The sequence below is a fragment of the Hippopotamus amphibius genome, chromosome 1 (genome assembly GCF_030028045.1).
Source record: "Hippopotamus amphibius kiboko isolate mHipAmp2 chromosome 1, mHipAmp2.hap2, whole genome shotgun sequence".
Classification (NCBI taxonomy): domain Eukaryota; kingdom Metazoa; phylum Chordata; class Mammalia; order Artiodactyla; family Hippopotamidae; genus Hippopotamus; species Hippopotamus amphibius.
In genome coordinates this window covers 169,159,486-169,180,481 of record NC_080186.1, presented here as the reverse complement: position 1 = coordinate 169,180,481, position 20,996 = coordinate 169,159,486, and the positions used below count along the sequence as shown (strand labels likewise).

Here is a 20,996-nt window from a genome sequence, read left to right as displayed (position 1 = left end):
TGAGGTGTCTGTGGAGTTCCAAGTCCCTGAAGCCAAGTTTGAGAACCACATGTGTCTGGAACGCACAGTGGGCTCCCTTTTTGTAGTAAATGGCACCTATCCATTGGACATATAAATTGTTCAGAGTCTCAACAAAAGTTGAAAACAAAATAATCCAAAATACTTTCAAGTCACATAAACATGTTTTGAGGGAGCATGTCAGAAAAATATACTTGAATCCTACAATAATATTTTCTTATGAAAAAGGAGTGATACTGAAAGTGAGGGCAGTACAACTAGTTAATTGGTATGACATGGCTGCTGAGAACAGTCAGAAAAGTTTGACAAAAATAGAAAAAAAAATGTTTTAAGTCATCAAAAAACTATCAAGGCAGTGAAGATCTGAAGAAACTATGAAGATCTGTGGCAAGTTTAGCATTTCCCAGTGCTTGACCCTAGGGACATTTGCTGATTTCAGAAAATGGGATGATGAGCTGAAAAACTGAGTAGTGCCACCTTGACTTTTGAAGTTAGAGAAGAACAACTTAAGTCTAGATAAACCTTCAATGCTTTGGGTTAGGATTTTGAAGGGCTGTATATATCCTCGGAGTAAAGACAAACTAAATGTAGACTGGGATAAAAGTTCAGTATTAAATTATCTCTAAATGTGAAAATGATTTACAGTGATTTTTGTATTGCTAGCACCCCTAGCTGCCTGGCAGAAGCAAGCTTTAATTCTCTCTGGAGGAATGGAATATTGTCTGCAACCCTAGATTGTTTCTGTAATTTTTTTATATACAACATCCATTTGGTAAAAAATAACCAGGTACATCAGGAGAAAATTTAACATGACTGAAATCCAAGGAAAAAAGAAGATAACAGAAAGACTCATAAAGGATCTAGATTATGGAGTTATTAGAGACAGACATTAAAGTAACTGGTGAATATGTGCAAAGTTATAAAAAACAACATTGAGAACTTTGGCAGAGAACATGAAGATAAAAAAATGAATTTAAGTTGTAAAACTGGGAAAACAAACACAATAACTGAAATAAGGAATTTGCTGCTGAATGTAACAGTAAAATTAGATATAGTTGAAGGAATAATTTAAAAATTGGACATTAGGCTTGAAGACAATTTCGGAATGAATAAAAATATCCAGGTGAGACAAAACCAAAATGTTGTACCTAGTCACATCAGAGCAAAACTACAGAAAAACAGAGATAGAAGAGAAAATTATAAAGCAGCTATTATAAAAATGGTAGATTATTGTCAAAGGAACAACAAATAAGACTGACACAACTTCTCAACAATAACAACGGAAGTCAGGAGACAATTTTGTTATCTCAAAATGTTGAAAGGTAAGTGCCAACCAAAATTATGCCTTGAGAATGAATATTAATTAAAGACATTTTTCAGATAAATAAAAACTAAGAGATTTCATCACCAGTAGACTTGCATAAAAGGGAATAATAATCAGTACTCTACAGGGGAAATAAACCCCCAACTATATGAAAGTTTTGAAATACAGGAAGGGAACAAAAAACAGTAACAATATCATCACACAGGTAAAGCTAAATAAATACAGACTTTACTAAACAATACTATTGTGTGGCATTTAAAGGCATGGCAACAACTGTGTATAAATCGGGAGGTGAGTAAACAGGAATTTAAATGGCCTAAGTTCTTGCACTGCCTGACACAGAGAAAAGTACTAATGAATATTACTTGAATTTATATCAACAAGTATAAATATTATTGGGTTGGCCAAAAACTTCCTTTGGTTTTAAAGTAAAAATAAAAAGACATTTTTCATTTTCACCAAGAACTTTACTGAACAACATATTTGCCCTTTTGTTCCACTACCTTCTGTCATTTTTCAGGTAACTTTATAATTCCATCTTCCCAAAGCTTTTTATCTTTTTGAGCAAAGGACTCTCCCAGGTGCCTTTTACAATGCTCCAGGGAATGGAATTTTTTTCCATTAAGAGAATTTTGTAAAGACTGGAATAAATGGAAATCCAAAGGTGCAATGTCTGAAATACGGCGGATGAATCAGAACTTCCCAGCCAAGCTGTAGCAGTTTTTGCCTGGTCATCAAAGAAACATGAGGTCTTGCCTTATCCCGATGGAGGATTATGCATTTTCTGTTGCTAATTCCAGACGCTTTTCGTCAAGTGCTGCTTTTACTCAGTCTAACTGGGAGCTATACTTGTTGGAATTAATCATTTGGTTTTCCAGAAGGAGCTCATAATAGAGGACTCGCTTCTAATCCCACCATATACACAACATCACCTTCTCTGGATGAAGACTGGCCTTTGGTGTGGTTGGTGGTGGTTCATTTCGTTTGCCCCATGATCTCTTCCATTCCACATTATTGTACAGTATCCACTTTTCATCGCCCATCACAATTTGTTTTAAAAACAGAACATTTTCATTACATTTAAGTGGAGAATCACATGCAGAAATAGGGTCAAGAAGGTTTTTTTTGTTTAACTTATGCGGAACCCAAACATCAAAGCAATTCACATAACCAAGCTGGTACAAATGACTTTCAGTGCTTGATTTGGGTATTTTGAGTATGTTGGCTAACTCCCATGTGGTATAATGTTGACTGTTCTCAATTAATGTCTCGATTTGGTCACTACCAACTTCAACTGGTCTACCCAACTGTGGAGCATTGTCCAGAGAGAAATGTCTAACGAGAAATCTCCAGCATGGAACTTCACAAACCACTTCTGACACGTTTGATCAGTCACAGCACCTTCTCCATACACTGCACAAACCTCTTTTTGCATTTCAGTTGCATTTTTACCATCCTTGAAATAATAAAGCATAATATGCCAAAAATATTACTTTTTTCTTTCATCTTCAATATTAAAATGGCTACACAAAATTTCACCAAGTATGATAAATTTTTTTCAAAAATGCACACTGATATGACAGCTGTCACAATACAATCCAACAAAATTGTTTTGAATAAAGTTAAAGACAACTAAGTGCTACTACAGCCATCTTACAGAAAAAGCCGAACAAACTTTTTGGCCAACCCAATATAATGTCTAGTGTAGCACTAGAAAATATTGTATAGTCAGCAAGTTAATGGAGGACAAGTATCACTCAGAAAAATCAATTAAGAGGAATGCAGATAAACTACATGGTGAAAGATTAATAAATTAGGTTTTTAAAATTATGAACTTGCTGTTCATCAAAAGATAACCTTAAAAAAATCAAAAGGCAAGTCATATTACATATAATAGGACTTATACAAAATTCTTAAAAAGTATTTAGAAAAAGAAAACCTTATAAAAATAAGCAAGACAGGGACTTCCTAGGTGGCACAGTGGTTAAGAATCTGCCTGCCAATGCAGGGGACATGGGTTCGATCCCTGCTCCAGGAGGATCACACATGCCGCAGAGCAACTAAGCCTATGTGCCACAACTATTGAGCCTGTGGTTCTAGAGCCCGTGTGCCACAACTATTGAGCCCATGTGCCGCAAGTACTGAAGCCCACGCACCTAGAGCCCATGCTCCGCAGCAAGAGAAGCCACTGCAATGAGCAGCCCACGTACCATAATGAAAAGTAGCCCCCCACTCGGGTGCAACTAGAGAAGGCCTGTGTGCAGCAACAAAGACCCAATCCAGCCACGAAATAAATAAATAAATAAATAAATAAAGCAAGAAACTGAATAACTGACAAAAGAGGACAAATAAATATACAAAAGGGTGTTCAGCCTCATTAGTAATCAGAGAAATGCAAATTAAACCACATCAAGATACAATTACACACCTAGTGGAATGGGTAAAAATAAAAAGAATGAATTTTCCAGGTTTTGGTGAGAATGAGGAACAATAAGAATGCTAATAACACTGTTTTCCAAAGCTGATTATATGAATGTCAGGACCCATAAATTTCACTATGAATTATACTAAAAAATGCATGTACACTATGAGATATGTGAAAGAATATTCACAGCAACATTATTCGTAAACAGTGGAAACTATCAAATGTTCAACAACAGATTGGATGAATCCACTGTATTGTATTTATGTAATGGAATGAACGCTAAAAATAGTTTTGAAAATAAAGTACAGTTACACTCAAAAATATGGAAGAATCTCATCTCAAAAGTCTAATCTTGACCAAAATAATCCAGAAGCCAAACCGAAACTAAAATATATATGTACTCTGTGATTATTTAAAGTTCAACAACAGGTAAAAAGTAAACCACAGTATTACAAGTCAAGACACCAGTTATCTGTGGGGAAGATGAAGGTAATAACTGGGAAGCGTCATGAATGGAGGTGCTGGGAGATAGGCAATATTTTATTTTTCTTGAATGGATGTTGGTTACATGGGTGTTTGCTTTGTCATAATTCATTAAGTTTTTCGCTTTTTTGGGGTACTTTTCTGTATGTGTTTAGTAATTAAAAAAAGAAGTTGGCAGGAAAAATATTACTAAACAAAACAGTAAATAAGATCAAACAGTCTGATCTTGGTTATAAGTCAACTTTATGTTTGAATGCACTGGGTAAACACCTACATTTGTTCTTGTCAATAATGTGGGTTTTGGTTCCTAAGATTTGCTGCATTTAACTGGATAAGGCTTTAGTGACTTATAATCAACAGACTGGAAAATATATTAAATACATCACAATTCTATATAATCAGCTGAAGCTAAACATGCTAACTTTCAAATAACTTTTAAATACCTTCATGTAGAAATGTCATATCTTTCTTGACAACAGGGAAAAGTGGAATAATTGGAGGCTGCATGCTTTGACTACTAAGAATATTTCTATACTTTGCCATGTTTCTAGATGGATCAAAAAGGTCTTGTAGATCTTGGAGATGTTTCTCATATTTGCTTGGTAACTTTTCCCAAGTACCTCTGAGTCGTGCTACAGATGCCAGGTTCAAGCCACTGCCGAAGATGAAAATAAAAACATTAAAAGGGACTTGAGGGAGAGGGAGGACTCAGGTCAGTAAAGTGTATAAACCAATCTTCTTTAATAAAGCTAAAATAAGCAGGAACATATTTCAACGTGTTGAAATAAATAGTAGAACCATGAAAAAATAAATAAATAAAAGGGACTCCTTGATCTTAAGGAAAACTTCCTTCTAAGGAACTATATTACTTGCCTATGGTTGTACACCTATAGCTTTTATTTTGTACTCTGCGTGTAAATGACAAATACAGTAATTCCATAAAATAGACATTTAACTTAAAAATAAACTTCAATCCAGGGTCAGCCCCCAAAGCTGATCCTTCACTGCTCTTGTTATAAGGAAAACTCTGACTAAGTCACAGACATAAAAAGAGTCCTAATAAATGTTTAGTTGAATAAATGGGCAAACAAATGAATAAAAAAAAAAACTTCAAGTATCACAATGTTTTTGTATGTTTTACTTAGAAATAACTTTATGGAGACATTATCTATTTGAAAGTGGTATAAGTAATAACAAGTATTATACAATAAGTAAGGCAAGCTTGGGGGCTGAAAACCTTTCTTTGGGATTTTGGCCACTCACGTCCCTAGATTCTAATCCTTTTGTCCCTCAGGCCTCTGTATATTCAATGGCTGCTTTCTATAGGATTTTAAGTAAACTCATTTGGCCCTAACTTTAAAAATAATGCATGCCAATTAGGCTACAACTCCTCCTCCCTAACCCTTATCTCCATACTAACTTCTCATAGGTAGGCGGAACGAACAGTGCAATTTTCATACCACTTAATCCCTCATTTCTTCTCAGCCACCTGACTTTTACTGATACCACGATATTTAAAATGTTCTCTTGACTTCTGATTTTAAAGTGTGGAGTTAAGGTATCTTTGTTACCTCTGCTTCTCAGAAATCATCCCAGACAACTACATGGATGAATAACAGAAAAGCAAATTTCATCTCCAACAAAACAAAGAGATATCTGTAACTCATAAACACATTAGAAAGGCTGTCAAAAAATAGTCAAGGTCAAATTGGAGTATGCAAAATGCTGAAAAAGGATACCTGCAGCTGAAGATTTCAATGAAAGCTGGTAAAGCACAGCTCTCCAAAGCAGGTAACTCACCCTGAAGGCAGAACCAGAAATTCCCTAATTGGAACAACCCAATAGAGTCCATAGGCTAATTATGAGGGGGCTGGACTCTGTTCTTTACCAGGGAGTGTCAGGGAAAGTAAGATTAAAATAGTACACACAGTGATATAACATCTTGGTGAGAAGCAATTTAACACTGACAAGATAGAAGGGAGAAACTGAGTTGTAGGCAACCATAAAACTGCCAATCCCCATTGCTGGAGAGAAGTAAAGTGTAAAACAATTCACATACAAGCTCTATTTCTGCTAGCCTGGAACACTGCCCTGGATCCTCTCCCAAATGAAGCTCTTGCAGATAGATAGTATAGGAAAACTCATGTCATTCAAAAGGAAGGAATGAATACAGGAGCTATACCATGCTGCAAGTAAACAAAGAGTAATGCAGTGATATAAGAGTTTAGGGAAAAAATATATGAAAAGTTGACTTAAAAAAATTAACAAGTTCAGAAAAGAAACGGACAAAAAAATACAACAGAGAAATGAAGGCAACACTGGAACCTACATAAAGAAAGACACTGATAAAACCTTGGGCAAGTGACTTACAAGAAAGGATTAACAAAAGCAATCAACGGAAATGGACAGAGCTGAAAAGAACTAGAGAGAAAATAATGGATATGGAAGACAAAAAAGATCTAAAATTTATATAATTGGTATCCTTGAAGAAGGAACTGAAAAAATATTCCAAAGCACAATTTGAGAAAACTATTCAGAAACAAAAGAAGAACTGAATCTGTAGAATAGATACCACAGTTCCAGAGAACCTGACCCAGAACTAAATGAGATGTAGAAACATGCAGGTAAAGGTAAATGACTTCAAAGATAAGGAAATAATATGGGGAGTAAACTCAGAAACTTGAACAGCTATATAAAATGCTAGTTGTAGAGCCATCATCTATGAGGTTCCCAAGAAATTACAAATTAGACAAAAATTTTAAAGCCAGGTAAACTGACACTGAAGTTCAAAGGCAACAGAAAAACACTCTGAATATGCTCAGGACATATAATTCCCATAAGCCCTTGTTCAAGAGATGACTAGAAAACAAACTTCAACCAGGAGATGATTGGAAAGAGTGATGTCAGCATTACTGTGCCATAAGACGTCTCTCATTTTACCCCTCTACCCCAATAACAAAAATTCAGCATCTATCCATGAACAGTAGTGCCTCTGAGGGAGTTGTGAGACTCGGAATCATAGACCAAGGAACCTCACCCAACAGCGTACTGGGTAACAGGCAAGCAGATATGGGTATGGCTATGGAACCTATAGGAGACTATGAAATGGTTCTGGCCCTTGTTAGCTGTGGTCTGGGAACACATGGAGAACACTGACTTGGGTGGTCAGCTACAGACAAAAGAGCCTTTGTGAAGTCTAGGTTTCCAGAGAAGTTCAAGCACTCTCTTGGAGTATAACAGAACAGGAGAGTGTGGATGCAGGGGAATAGAAATAGCTTGACTTTGCTGGCATCACTTCTCCCCCAAAGAAGCACAGCTTAAGCCTAAACTAGACGGCCTATGATTTCTCCCATGGGGGAAAGGGAGAGCCAGTAAGTGAATGCCTGGCTATGCTAGCTGTATAGGATGCTGCCCAAGACACTCATTCTCTCTTATAGCATCCAGAGCACTGAAGTGGGAGCTCCATGATTGGGGTAAGGAACAGATCAGAAGAGCACCATATAAGATTCCAAGAGGGTATTAAAAGAGATGTGGTTCCTGCGGAATGCTTCTGGATTCCAATAGGAAGCCCGTCCAGGAGCCACAGGGAAAACCTCACTTGTAAATCCCCCCAACATACCCAAGAGCACCTGCAGCTCACCATGCACAAACCCACACCTCCCCCCACTCTGCTACTGGCTCCCTGTGCGAGGTCCCAGGGAAAGCCCTGGTAGAGAGGAAACACACACAGAAAACAGGCTGGAATCTGTGGGCAAAGAAGAAACCACAAACCTTTAGGCAAACAAAAGAGACACTATCAGCAGCTAACACAGTACACCCTAGGATACAGATAAGATATACAAGCTTTACAATTCTGCCACAAGAGGAAGCAAAAAGCATGGAGCAGATGTATCCACACAATGCCTAAGAAAGCCTCAGAATCTATCAATGTATGAAGAATGTTGAAAGGTTTTTTTTTATCCTGAAGGCAATTCATAAAAATTAGAGGTGAGTGCTATTTCAAATGCAAAAAAAGGAATGCAAAACTCCACGTAACTTGAAAAATCAAGGCAACATGACATCACCAAAAGTTCACAATAATCTTCTAGTAATCAAACCCAAAGACATGGCGATCTATAATTTACCTAATAAAGAATTCAAAATAGGTGTTTTAAGAAAACTCAATCAGCTATAAGAAAACAGACAATTCAATGAAATCAGGAAAACAACATATGATCAGAATGAGAAATTTAACAAAGATATAGACATCACAAGAAAGAACCAAATAAATATTCTTGAGTCAAAGAATTCAGTGAATGAAATGAAAAAATGCGAGAGCATCAACATCAAGTAGACCAAAGAGAAGGAAAAATCACTGAGACAGAGAATACGAAATTTGAAATAACTCAGTCTGAGGAGAAAAAAAAAAATGCAAAAGAGTGCAAAAAGCCTATGAGGAGAAAAAAGAATGAAAAAGTGAACAAAGTTGGGAAACTATCAACCGCAACCCGCCCCCCCCCCCCCGCCCCGCAAATATACAAATCACTGGAGTTCCAGAGGGAGAAGTGAGGGAAAAGGGGGCAAAAAGCCTATTTAAAGAAGTACGGCTGAGAACTTTCCAAACCTGGCAAGAGATCTAGACATCCGAGTTCATGAAGCTAATAGGTCATCTTATTATTTCAATCTAAAACAACGTTCCCCAAGACACATTATAATAAAACTGTCAAAAATCAAAGACAGAGAGAATTCTAAAGGCAGCAAGAGAAAAAAAGATTGTAACTTACAAAGGAACCCCCATTAGGCTATCAGCAGATTTCTTTGCAGAAACCTTACAGGCCAGGAGAGAGTGGACTAATATATTCAAAGTGCTGAAAGAAAAAAATTAACAGTCAAGAGTACTCTATCTGGCAAAGTGATCCTAGAGAAATAGAGGACTTTCTCAGAAAAACAAGAGCTGAGAAACTCATCATCACTAGATCTGCCTTATAAGAAATGCTAAAAGAATTTCTTCAAATGAAATGATGCTAACTAGTAACATAAAAACATATGAAAATATACAACACTCTGGACTCTCTTCTTTACCCCCCACCCTGAGGATGGTCTCTAAGGTATGGTTTTTAGCCCTTTACCGTTTTCTTTGGACACAGAGATCTCGTCTGGTGTCATTTTTTTTTTTTTTAATGAAGTACTCCAAAATTGAGCCTGTAACGCTCAGATTCTTTACTCTGTGCTTCCTATACAAACAGTTTCAATTTCTAGCCTTCTATGTATTTATCAATGGCATCTCTGTTCCCTTGTTTTAGACCCAGCTGTTAAAAACTGTGAGGTAGGTGGTGTAATTCCTGAATTTCACAGATGAGAAACCAGTCTTCAGTTTTCCCTTGACATACTGCTACTACATGGGAGAGGCAAGATTCAAATACAGGTGCAGTTGATTCTAAAGGTCACTCTGTTAATCCTATTCAATACTTCTTCCACAGTGTCCAGTTCAATTGCATCCACTGGCTAATTTCACAAAGGAGGTTTCTATTACCATGACAGATTTATGATTAAAAAGTTCCTATAAAGATTCTAATTTATCTCATGTGAGTACTAGGAACAAATCATAATTAATTCTTTGGAGGGTGTGCATAGATGGGATTAGTTAAGGTGGTTATTATGCTGCCATATACAAGCACATGGCCTTATAAATGGGCCAAACTACTATTACCCTCCACCATTAAAATTAGACTTGCTTTAAGAGGAATCCTTCTGTTGATCAGCATTGTGCTGGATGAGGGTCAGAAAATAAATTACCTAGACCCAGATTCTCATGGTAAGTGAAGAGAAGGAAGAAGATTTCCAGGAGCTCATGTAACCATCCACACTTCCTGGGTGTATGAACTTTGAAAAATTTTTATAATTCTAATGGCCCAGCTTGTTTGAGTGGCAATACATTCACTGATACCTCATAAAGTCTGTGGGAAACAGACTTATTATTACCGTTGCTGCTGTTGTCACTTCAAAATAGCAACTGTAAGTTAGTGCATTAATACCATTAATTTTTAGTGCATTAATTTTTTAGTGCCAAATCACAGTGAGGCAGGCACTGCCTGCTGCACAGTGTAGAAGTCTGATGGTAAACACAAGCTAGTGGCATATATCCAAGAAGGTATAATAATTCAAAAGGGGGAAAAGGAAGAAAATTGGGAAGGCAATCATCTATACTTACCAAAAAAATGTTTAAGTGACTGAAAGATGGAAGAAACAAAAAGAGAAAAAACCAGTATCACCAGAATAGAAAATATATTAAATCTAACAATACTTAATATAAAAACATATTAACTGAACTTTTCTTCTCCTAGCCATTTAATTACCTAAGAAGAAAATCAGCTGCATGTCCACTATCATGAAAAAACCATACAGAAATATTTGTACAAATTTACCTTATTATTGCAAACATGGAATTGAAGTTCTTACATTCTCGACAATGAAGTGCAATTTTAATAAAATGTTTAATAATCTTCATTCGTTTGAGCTGATTTGATTCAGTTAAAATCTCTGAGGCAACCCAGAATGTCTCTTGGTTTACAATATCTTCAAATTCTTTCAAGTGAGTATTTCCTGTTTTGGAATCTAACTTAAAAAGGTCATCAATATATTCAGTAGGCTCAATATTACGAAATAAATCAAAGTCCCGCATTGACAGCTGAGTGGCCACCTCAATAGTACTGAGCTGCAGCATGGATAGTTGGCTTTCCTTAACTAGTTCTTGAGCATCTTCATCTGAACATAGGGTTTCTGTTTCCATGTTATTTTTTAAATAATACCTAAAAGGAAAAAAATTGTTTTTATAAGCAATTTTACATTTATAAGAACACTTTCCCACTTTATCACTGCTGTCAAAATATCCTTATACTATTAATAACTTTTTGCCAGAAACGTCAGAATATTCATTTAAAGATAAAATGGAAAATTAACATTTAAATGAGAAAACTTTGAAGAAGCTGTCCTCTTATTCTGCCATTTAATATCTATTATTTTAAAGCATAAAAATGCTGATTATGCTGTAAACAATCATTTTTAAGAAACTACTCACATGATGTGTGAACAATCATGTGTATATTCTTGAGAACAAAAGCTTTAAGAGGGCTCTATAAGGATATAGGAGACACAATAGGTACTATACAAATACTTGTTCACGGACAGCATGAATAAACTCCTGAATCAAGACTGTTCATATCTCTACTCAGAAGCTGTGGCTGCATTCATTTCCTTCTTAACTCTAAATTTCCAAGAGAAGGAAAGAAGAATAAAACCCATAAAGGAGGGAAACTCTTTCACTACTGACTTCTAGCTTGATAAATCCAAAACCTCATCCCAGCAAATGTCATTGATCAGTAACCGTAAAAAAATCATTTGCCTTTCATCTTTTTATTTTTTTAAGGACTTTTATTGAGATATAAATAACATACACTAAACTGTATATATTTAAAGTGTAGCCTTTCATCTTTTCAGATGAATAATTTTATGGCACTTAAAAGCTAAGACATGGGTTAAAGTAAAGAATTCACAATTGGGAAATATCTTATACAGGGCTGTTGCTGCAAAAGAGGTTACATATTGTATCACATGAAGTTTTTACTTCATTCTCTTCCAACACACAACCGGATCTAAGCCTAAATTTGTGTCCATCTATTTTTTATTGTCAAGAAACTATATTTCTTTTTCTTCTGCCTTTAAACTGTTCACATGCCTAAAAGATTACCATAAATAACAGTGTTGAAACTCATACTATAGATAATAAAATTATATCTAAGATTTAAATTATGTGACATTTATTAACTCATTTAATTCTCTCAACATTCCTCCGAGGTAGGTTCTATTTTTATCATCCCATTTATCGATGAGAAAATTTAGGCACAGAGAAACTAAATAACTTGCCCAAGGTCACATAGCCAGACCAGGGCTTTGAATTTGGGCATTCTGGCTCCAGGGTCCATGCTCTTAGCTACTATGTACAGCCAGCAAAGCAGAGTTAACCCACTCTCTCTTAACAGCAACCATGATGGATAGTCATTTTAAGGTTTTCAAGGATCTCATCCTACATATGAATTTGGGCTCACTAAAAAGACTGCGTTATTGTCAGAGAAAAATCACCAGAATAAAGAGCAAATGTACCAATGAACCTATCTTCTAGTTGATCAAATAATTTTCAGAGCACATTTAAAACATTTTTTAAAAGTTTTTTCCTGTACATTCATAAAAGGAAAACTACTCAGAAAAGGAATTATGAAAACTACTGCTTCTTTTGCCCATAATACATACTGATCATTTAAAAAGCAAATTTATAAATTAACATATATATACTCAAATACACATAAAGATATATATAATCTAGTTTCCCTCTCTGTAAAACACAGGGATTGGACTATACCAGTGGTTCTAAGCTTTATTTTAGCAGGAGGGCTAAAATATTTTAGAACATTATCCTCCCTTTCTTTCTCCCACCTTTGGGTAGCACTTATGAGTGCTAACGCTGTAAGATTCTATTTACATAATTATGCAGACAACAGAAAGCTAAAAAAAAGAGAAAAACTACATTAATTTTAGAGAGAACTCAGTGGACCTAAAACATAATGATCCTACTTAAAGTATCTCTTTTAACATGGAATCTTCAAAAACACATGTAGAAATAAGTACATTCATTAATAAGCACATTCACCTTCCATTGAGCTGAATTCTATCAGCCAATTTGGAGAACTGGTCCGGAAGTCTTCTCTGTTTTATGACACCCTCAGGAGTAACAGAAACTTCACAGAGAGAATATGTGTCAGATGCACCAGTCAAACTAAATTCATGAACAGCTTGACAAACAACTTCTTTAGCTGTAGTGTCTTTACTGATGATAATGTAGCAACTTTGTTGATCTGCTTTGAAAACTCTTATAACTTGATCAGGAACATCTGTATAAATACAAAAATGTATCCTGTTATTTTCCAGAAAATGACCTTTAAACTCTTCAAAAAATAATTTGGAAGACAATGATCTCTCTAAACAGTAAAATATATACTTCTATTTCAGGAGGTTAAGAGAAATCACTGTTGCATTTATTAATAAGTAAATATATCTTTTCAGGTGACAAAATACTAATATATGTTCACAGAAAAACAGCAGGAAAGAGAGAAAAATTACAGTCATACTATACATATGATTTGGAAGCCACAAAATTTTTGTTTATTATAAACATTTTGATGTCATTATTCTTCAACAAAACATTTTTTAATGGAGGCAAAGGACTCCACAATATGTACTTTACAATTTGAAATGATCCAAACCCTCAATCACAGACATTTAGCTTGCATATCACTGTCCTTTATTATAAGTAACATTATGATAAATAATTCCCCCCACTCCAAACTCTCCCTGTAGATAAACCTTTGCAGGCAATCTGATTATTTCCTCAGGGAAAAATCCCCCCAAAAAGAGAAATGCTGAGTCAGAGGCACGCATATTGTTAAGGTTTTTGAAATATACTTCTGAACTGTTCTCCAGGACAAGTTATAATATTTTATCATCCGAGAGTATAAAGAGAGCAGTTTTAGTCACACCCTTATCAAAACTGTTTATTAAAGAAAATTTTTTTTCCATTTTGAAAGCCCTATGCATTTCTTCCCTCCAGAAATATGCCATTGTTTTATATTTCACTTCTTTGGTTACTGGTGAGACTCACTGGTTTAATGAACCATTATTATTCCTTTTTAAAAATACCTTTTGGTATTCTTCATGCTTTTTCCTACTGAATTATATTAAATACCAACAGTCTACTATAAAGTGGCAAATGTCTTCTCAGATTTTATATTTATACATTTTAACACAGGAAAATTTAAAATATTCATGTGGTTAAATCTCAGTCTTTGCCTTTGTGATTTCTGCTATTAGTAGATAAGTCCTACTTTAAGATAAATGTTCACATATTATGTATATGTAAATAAAATATTTTCCCCTCTTTATCTTACTTTTCTTCTCTTATGGCATTGGCTAAAACTTCCTGAACAATGATTAAAATGATGACAGTGGGCTAATTTTTAACATAATTACATATTTAAGTGAAAAGTGATTTGACAACACAAATAATTGCTAAATTTTTCCTTATGATAATAGTCACAACAAAAAGTTCTTTCATTTTAAATTAGGAAAAATGTATTATTGTTGATATTTTTGTCATGTGTGTAGTGGGTGGGGGTGGGCTGAGGATATTCTGGTGGCTCAAGTAATGGTATAATGTTTGTCTACCATTACCTTCTTCTTAGCATCATATACATTGTAAGTTTAAGAGGAAAAGGAAAATTACTAATTTGTCTCAAAACCACCTGAGGTATAATCCTAGCTAAAGGAAAGAGAAGAGTAATGAAATAGATGTGGGAGGAAATAATTTCACAGGATAAAGTATGCAGTGAGGCTGAGGACACAAAAAGAGACTGACTCCTAGGACTGGAAGCGTCAACTGAATATGCGTGAATACAACTCCAGGAAGAAGGATTCTTAGCCAACAGATGTTGAATGTTCTCGGTCTACTGTCAGACTGGAAGCACAATGCTTCGTCTATTCAGGTCCCCTCTGTAAGAGTGATGCATGCACCAAACTGTCTTTCCTTGAGGTATGCAAAGATCTGAGTCACCAAACACCTCTTGCCTCTTGTTCACATTTCTTTGCAAATGAGTCAGTCCTCAGGGTGTTGCTGACATTATCAGGTTTCTTAGTCTACAAGGCATAAATAAGGCAGGGTCTTAAGACATGCTAACGCGATGCTTCCCTATTCGGGCTAGAAAATGCAGGAAGTTGGAAATTTCAGTTTTCCAAAAGAAAGATACTGGACAAAAGAGTTTCATTATCCCTTTTAACTCTATAAAAGGTGTCAAAGAACTACTATTATTGTCTGTATTGTTCCTACCTTCTTCACAAAAATAGGTCTCAGCTGTCCAGGACTCTAGAGTTGGATTTGTTTACTAGGTCTTTGGGGGCTGAGCCTCAGTCAGCAGAGCTGGCTGACCTTGAAGGAATACGGAGATATTTCAATCCCTTTTATTAATTTCTTCAGAGAAATTTATTCACAAAGATAGGCTGGGAATTTGCATACCTTTCTCCTCTTGCTGGTAACATACTATAACATCTGGGAAGGAACAGATGTCTGCACCTTGTGTATCCTGCTAAACACTACACTCTGTTAAATTCATACTCTGTTACAACCACTTGTTTCACATGCAAAAGACAAACTGTCATATAATCATATAAGTGGGATTCAGGCATCATAAACAGGTGGCTCTAAAACAGATCCGCAAATGCAATTATCCAAAGGGTACTCCATAGCCCATCCTGGTGAATTAGACAAGATAATAAATGCCAACTTGGAAAACCATTCGCCAGACACTGGAGGAAAAAATTTCTCCACACTGATATCAATGTTGATGTAAATCTCTTTTACCATTTTAGAATTGTTACCTGTATAATACATATACTTTACAAACATGTGTGTTAGCAGAACATCATACATGCCAAACATAATACTTGGCATATGGCAGACACTCAAATGTTAATTAAGTGAATGGTAAATATGAAGTTAGAATAAAGTTGAATCAAGAAGAAAAAATGGTCTAATCATTTCAAATTTTAGGCACAAAGCTAGAATGCACATAAAAATATAATCCTGCAAGCAAACAGACATTTAAAAAGAATCTTGGAGAAGTACAGCATTTATTAGTCTTATGATTCATATTCCATAATAAAATTCTTCCATGATAGGTAAATGAATTCAAGAACTGAAATTCAGATACCCAGACTTTCAACCCAAAGGCATAATTTCTAGAGTGTTAACTATCTCACATAAGTAAAATTTAAAAATGAGATAAATGAAGGATACATGTTTTGACCCTGAGATTACACTAAAAATGGAAGAACTTTTTAGGTATTTGAAATGATCATTTAGAAAAAAAAAGACTGCCTCTTCAGTCTACTTTAAATTGTTATTCACTGTACAAATATTTATGGAGTGCCTGTTATATGTCATCAGTGTTCCAGGAGATGAATGAAGATAAAGTAATAGATGCGATGGACAAAGTCTCTGCTTACAGAGATTTGCTTATATTCAAGACAGTAAGTGGTGGTTCAAGGAAAGACACAATAATCAAGTAAATAAGACAACCCGTATAGTGAAAAGTTCACAGTGCAAACACAGGGTAGTGGTATAATGGTATGGATTAAGGATTGGCAAACTTGTTCTAACAAAGGGTCAAATAGCAAATATTTTAAGTTCTGTAGGCCAAGAGGCAAAATAGACATTATTTCAGAGATACTTACATAACAAGCAAGAAAACAAATTTCCACAAAATTTTTTGATAAAATTCAAAATATATTAATAATGCAAACCTACAACATGTAAAGATATGTAAACACAGAGGCTTAAGCAACAATGCAAACATCCACTAAAAGGGGACTGGTTAAACAGAACTCTATCAGATGTTCATAAAGTTGTGGGAGAATAAATCCTGATACAGAAAGGTATTTAAGTGAAATGGGCTAAGCAGAAAAATTATAACATATAATTTGGGGTGAAGGAAATGGTACACACATTTTATGTGCTCTGAAATTTCTGGAAGGATATAGAAGTAAACGAACAATTGTTAATTTTGGAAAGTGGAGACATATTTTATCCTTTCTCTGCAAATAAAAACTTTAATACATTCCTTTACAATTAAAAATTAAGTTAAAATAACTCAGACTTGCAATGCAAAAATAATTTGAAGTTTACTAAATAGTAAAGAAGTCAAATAAAAAATCTGTGCTATTAAATAAAAAGAAGTAAGCAAAAAGTTCCATATGCAGACTCAGAAGAAAAATTCAGTTTTAAAATCCTTTTAGCTACACTCTGAATTCTTTTAGGCCTCATCTTACATTAAGTCCAAAAATTCTGCAACACTTTTCATAAGTTACAGAATAGCATGTATACTCATTCTATGAGTATAAAAACATATATATTCAAAGAAAATGACTTAAAAAATACATGCCGGTTTACACTTGTCAACCTTTTAAGTGTATAGAAAAGTTCTGCTTCCTACTTCATTCAATTCTGTATCTTTTGACTTTTAAAAATATAAATACTGCATACAAACATAAGCAATAAAATACCATAGTCTTCAAGATACTTACAGTAAAAACCAACAGCTGTAGGCAGCAAAAACAAAGCAAAACCATAAAAAAGTCAGCAATCAAAAGCAAACTATTAAACAGTTCTATAGCTTTGTCTTTACTAGCTAATAACAATTTAAAACATGCAGCATAAATGCAGCTGATTGACTTTGGTGTACCTCAAAAACTGGTACAAGAGTGTAAAGCAATTATATTTCAATAAAGAGCCAAAAATAAAAGAATAAAACATGCAGCAAAAACGTAACAGATGTAGACTGATAAAAGTTCGTCAATCTTGGCTGATGTCACACGTGTACTATAATATACATATGTGATGTACACAGCTAATCCAAAATTTAGTGCTGTCATATATGATTTACGGAGCTAGATTTGGAATTAATTGGTAATAAATATTTTATTCAACATAAATACAAACAGCACTGCAGAAGGCCTTTCATAAAATTGCTCATTTGGGGGTTTAAAAATATAATTTTAAGTTAAATTCCTATCTCATATGTGTTCATTTATATTGCTGATATGGACAAAAGCTGCAGACTGAGCACTGAAAATTGACTTTTCCTGAATAGATTTTAAAAGGGCATTTTCAGCCCTTCCTACATGTTTTCATTGAGAAAATTATGCAATCAATCTGAAATCAAGTTGAGTAGTACATCCTCTTCAGAGATCAGAATTTCAGTGCCATGGGGCTTACAGTTTCTAAATTTTAATAATTCCAACCTCTTCCTTTTGTTCCCCCAGCTAAATCCTCAACTTCTTCTCTCTCTCCTCGCCCTTCTACCCATCCCTTCCCCTCACCCAGCCCCACCTCTAAATATGCCAGTGGCAAAAATAAGGCCAAAAATCAACAATCATAAATCAATCAATCTATAAATCATATATCACTAAATACTTGTCTTACGAAAGTATAGATGCATATTTACTTTGTGCTTTGGTAGTGTTTACTTTATTTGTGAATGTAGTATAAGAAGTATTGCTGTGGAACACACAAACACACAGACACAGAAATAAATTCCTGTGCTATCACATAATAAGCAATATAAGAGAGACAATGAAAATGTGCTAGAGATCTCTGGAAAAGGAGAGGCTGCTTCTGTATCAGAGGGACCTGGGATTCCCAGATGAGGTAACATTTGAGCTCAGCATTGAGGAAAAAGAAACATTTCATGGGATACGCAGCGAGAAAACACCAAAGGTGGCAAACAACACAGGCAAAGAAAGAGAGTTCTGAAGGTACATGCCATACTCAGGAAAGGTAGAAGAGGTAACAATGGGGAGAATGGCAGAACAGGAGGCTAGAAAAGGGGCTCATAGTTATGCTGTAAAAATCAGATACCAACAGTTATTAAGTTATTGTCTTTAGGCTTCAAACCCAACACTGCCCTGCTACAATGGGGCTGAGACTACAAAGCACACTGCTTCTTTGTCAGCTGTCTTCCTCTCAGGTTCTGCCAGAAAAGGGCACCAGAGGTAGATTGCAAGGTCACAAGAAGAGACCTGCTGCTTTACATTCTAACTTGTGGGTATCTGGCTCTTGTTTCACTCAAGCAATACTCCTTCACCCTAGTAGTAACATTTCCTTCCTGTGCCAGAAGCTGAATCCAGTTTGCAGTTTCCTGTGATGCTTTAATGCTTGCTTTTTCACCTTTTTATGTAAAGCAGTTTAACTTGGTGACAATTGCTGATATTCTTTTTTTTTAAATAAATAAATAAATTTATTTATTTATTTATTTATTGGCTGTGTTGGGTCTTCATTGCTACACACGGGCTCTCTCTAGTTGATGCAAGCGGGGGCTACTCTTCATTGTGGTGCGCAGGCTCCTCATTATAGTGGCTTCTCGTTGCAGAGCACAGGCTCTAGGCGCATGGGCTTCAATAGCTGTGGCACATGGGCTCAACAGTTGTGGCTCACGGGCTCTAGAGCACAGGCTCAATAGTTGTGGCACATGTGCTTAGTTGCTCCGTGGCATGTGGAATCTTCCCAGATCAGGGCTCAAACCCATGTCTCCTGCACTGGCAGGTGGATTCTTAACCACTGTGCCACCTAGGAAGTCCTGATATTAACTTCTGATCAAATATATGGAGTGGTTTCTATCTCATGACTGAATCCTAAACTAAAAGAAATCATTAGAAATTTCTAAGCCAAGTAATGACTCATCAAAACCTTCACTCTAGAAAGAACACTGGTAGTCACGTAGAGAATAGGATGTGTCAAATACAGATTACTGAGTTTAGGAATCTCTCTAAAGAGGTGAAGAAGCAACTGAAAGGAAGAAACAACGTGCAGAATGACCTTCTACTATGTTTTTATGTTATGCCCTAGATTTTTAATTTATTTTGCTGCTATAAAACATAAATTTTACTACCACATTTATACTTCTTTCTATCTAATACTGAGATTTATGTAATTGAATTCTTCCCTTTTCCCACGAGCTGCTAGGTTTAGCATCAAAACTGAAGCTGAATCACAACTATGCCCATCTTTGCAGAGGTTTTTTTTTTTCTTAGATTTAGCAAACAGACACATTTTTGTAGAGGTGTTTTCTTCCCTCCTCTCCTTGGACCCAAGTATATACTTCAGTTTTTAACTGTATGTATCTTTTATTTAAAGCCATCTCAAATCCATTCAAATGGTGGATATATAAATAATTCTTCAAAGTGTTCGTTCCTTGTAATGAAATTTTAGGTTACATAGTTAAATGACAATTTCTGCCTCTGAGTGTGAACAGATACAGAAAAATAAACAATGTCCCACACTGAAAGTGTGAACACCAATGAAAAAGATGCTACAGTACTTTAATTAACAATACTGTATATAACAAAAACAGCTTTAGCTTCAGGTGGTGGACAGAAAAATCAATGTTTCTAGAAAACTACTAACACACTTCTGTACATCACAGAGGAAGGTAAGTGAGACAACTTAGATTCAAATAATCTGCCTTATTCTTTTCCACACTCTGGGCACCATGTTTCTTGACTGAGAAGTATTTCTGCTTTCATTCCATTGCTCGGATTAGGATTACCAACAGATATGTGTTTCTCTTTCATATTGGAAGTACCACCACTCCAGTTTAGACAAAAAGACATAACCTTCTCTTTGGCTTTTTTGCATTAAGTCAAAATACAGAGGTAAGAAAAGAGGACTGCAAGCAAATCCAGTATTTGTTGAACAAGACTCAACCACCAATTTATCTGTTTGGTACCAATATGGCTGTATAAAATAAACAAAAATTACCTGAGGGATTAGAAAAATCCAACATGCTGGTGGTAGGCTGCAGGAGATCGGGGCTGCTGGATGAGAGTGTTCCAGGGATAGGCATTATGGCTAGACTGTGCCTGCAGTGTCTTGTTCCCACAATGCTGTCGTCCTGTGATTGGCTCAGGCCTCCATCACTTCAAAAGAATGGCATATATCACTTTAAAGTATTTGAGTGTTCTTAACAGTAAACATTTCTGTTCTTTGTGCACTAAGGCATAACAGAACCAATTCAAAGTGGTGATTTTAAAATAGTACAGCAATTTTAAAAATAGGGTAAGTGTAATAATGAAAATGGCAATAAAATGTTGTTTTAACAATTACACTTA

The 20,996-nt window shown here is 35.4% G+C and overlaps 1 protein-coding gene across 17 annotated transcripts in view; it reads right to left on the bottom strand.

The window, feature by feature from the left end:
- The window catches only part of RAPGEF6 (Rap guanine nucleotide exchange factor 6), a 232,112-nt gene that overhangs the window by 47,283 nt on the left and 163,833 nt on the right, over nt 1-20,996 (bottom strand). For all 17 annotated transcript variants that reach the window (XM_057735731.1, XM_057735740.1, XM_057735751.1 and 14 more), the window contains 4 exons: nt 20,647-20,804; nt 12,934-13,174; nt 10,655-11,038; nt 4,694-4,905 (listed from right to left, as the gene is read on the bottom strand). In XM_057735731.1, coding sequence (XP_057591714.1) covers nt 4,694-4,905; nt 10,655-11,038; nt 12,934-13,174; nt 20,647-20,804 — 995 coding nt within the window. The remainder of the gene's footprint in view (nt 1-4,693; nt 4,906-10,654; nt 11,039-12,933; nt 13,175-20,646; nt 20,805-20,996) is intronic.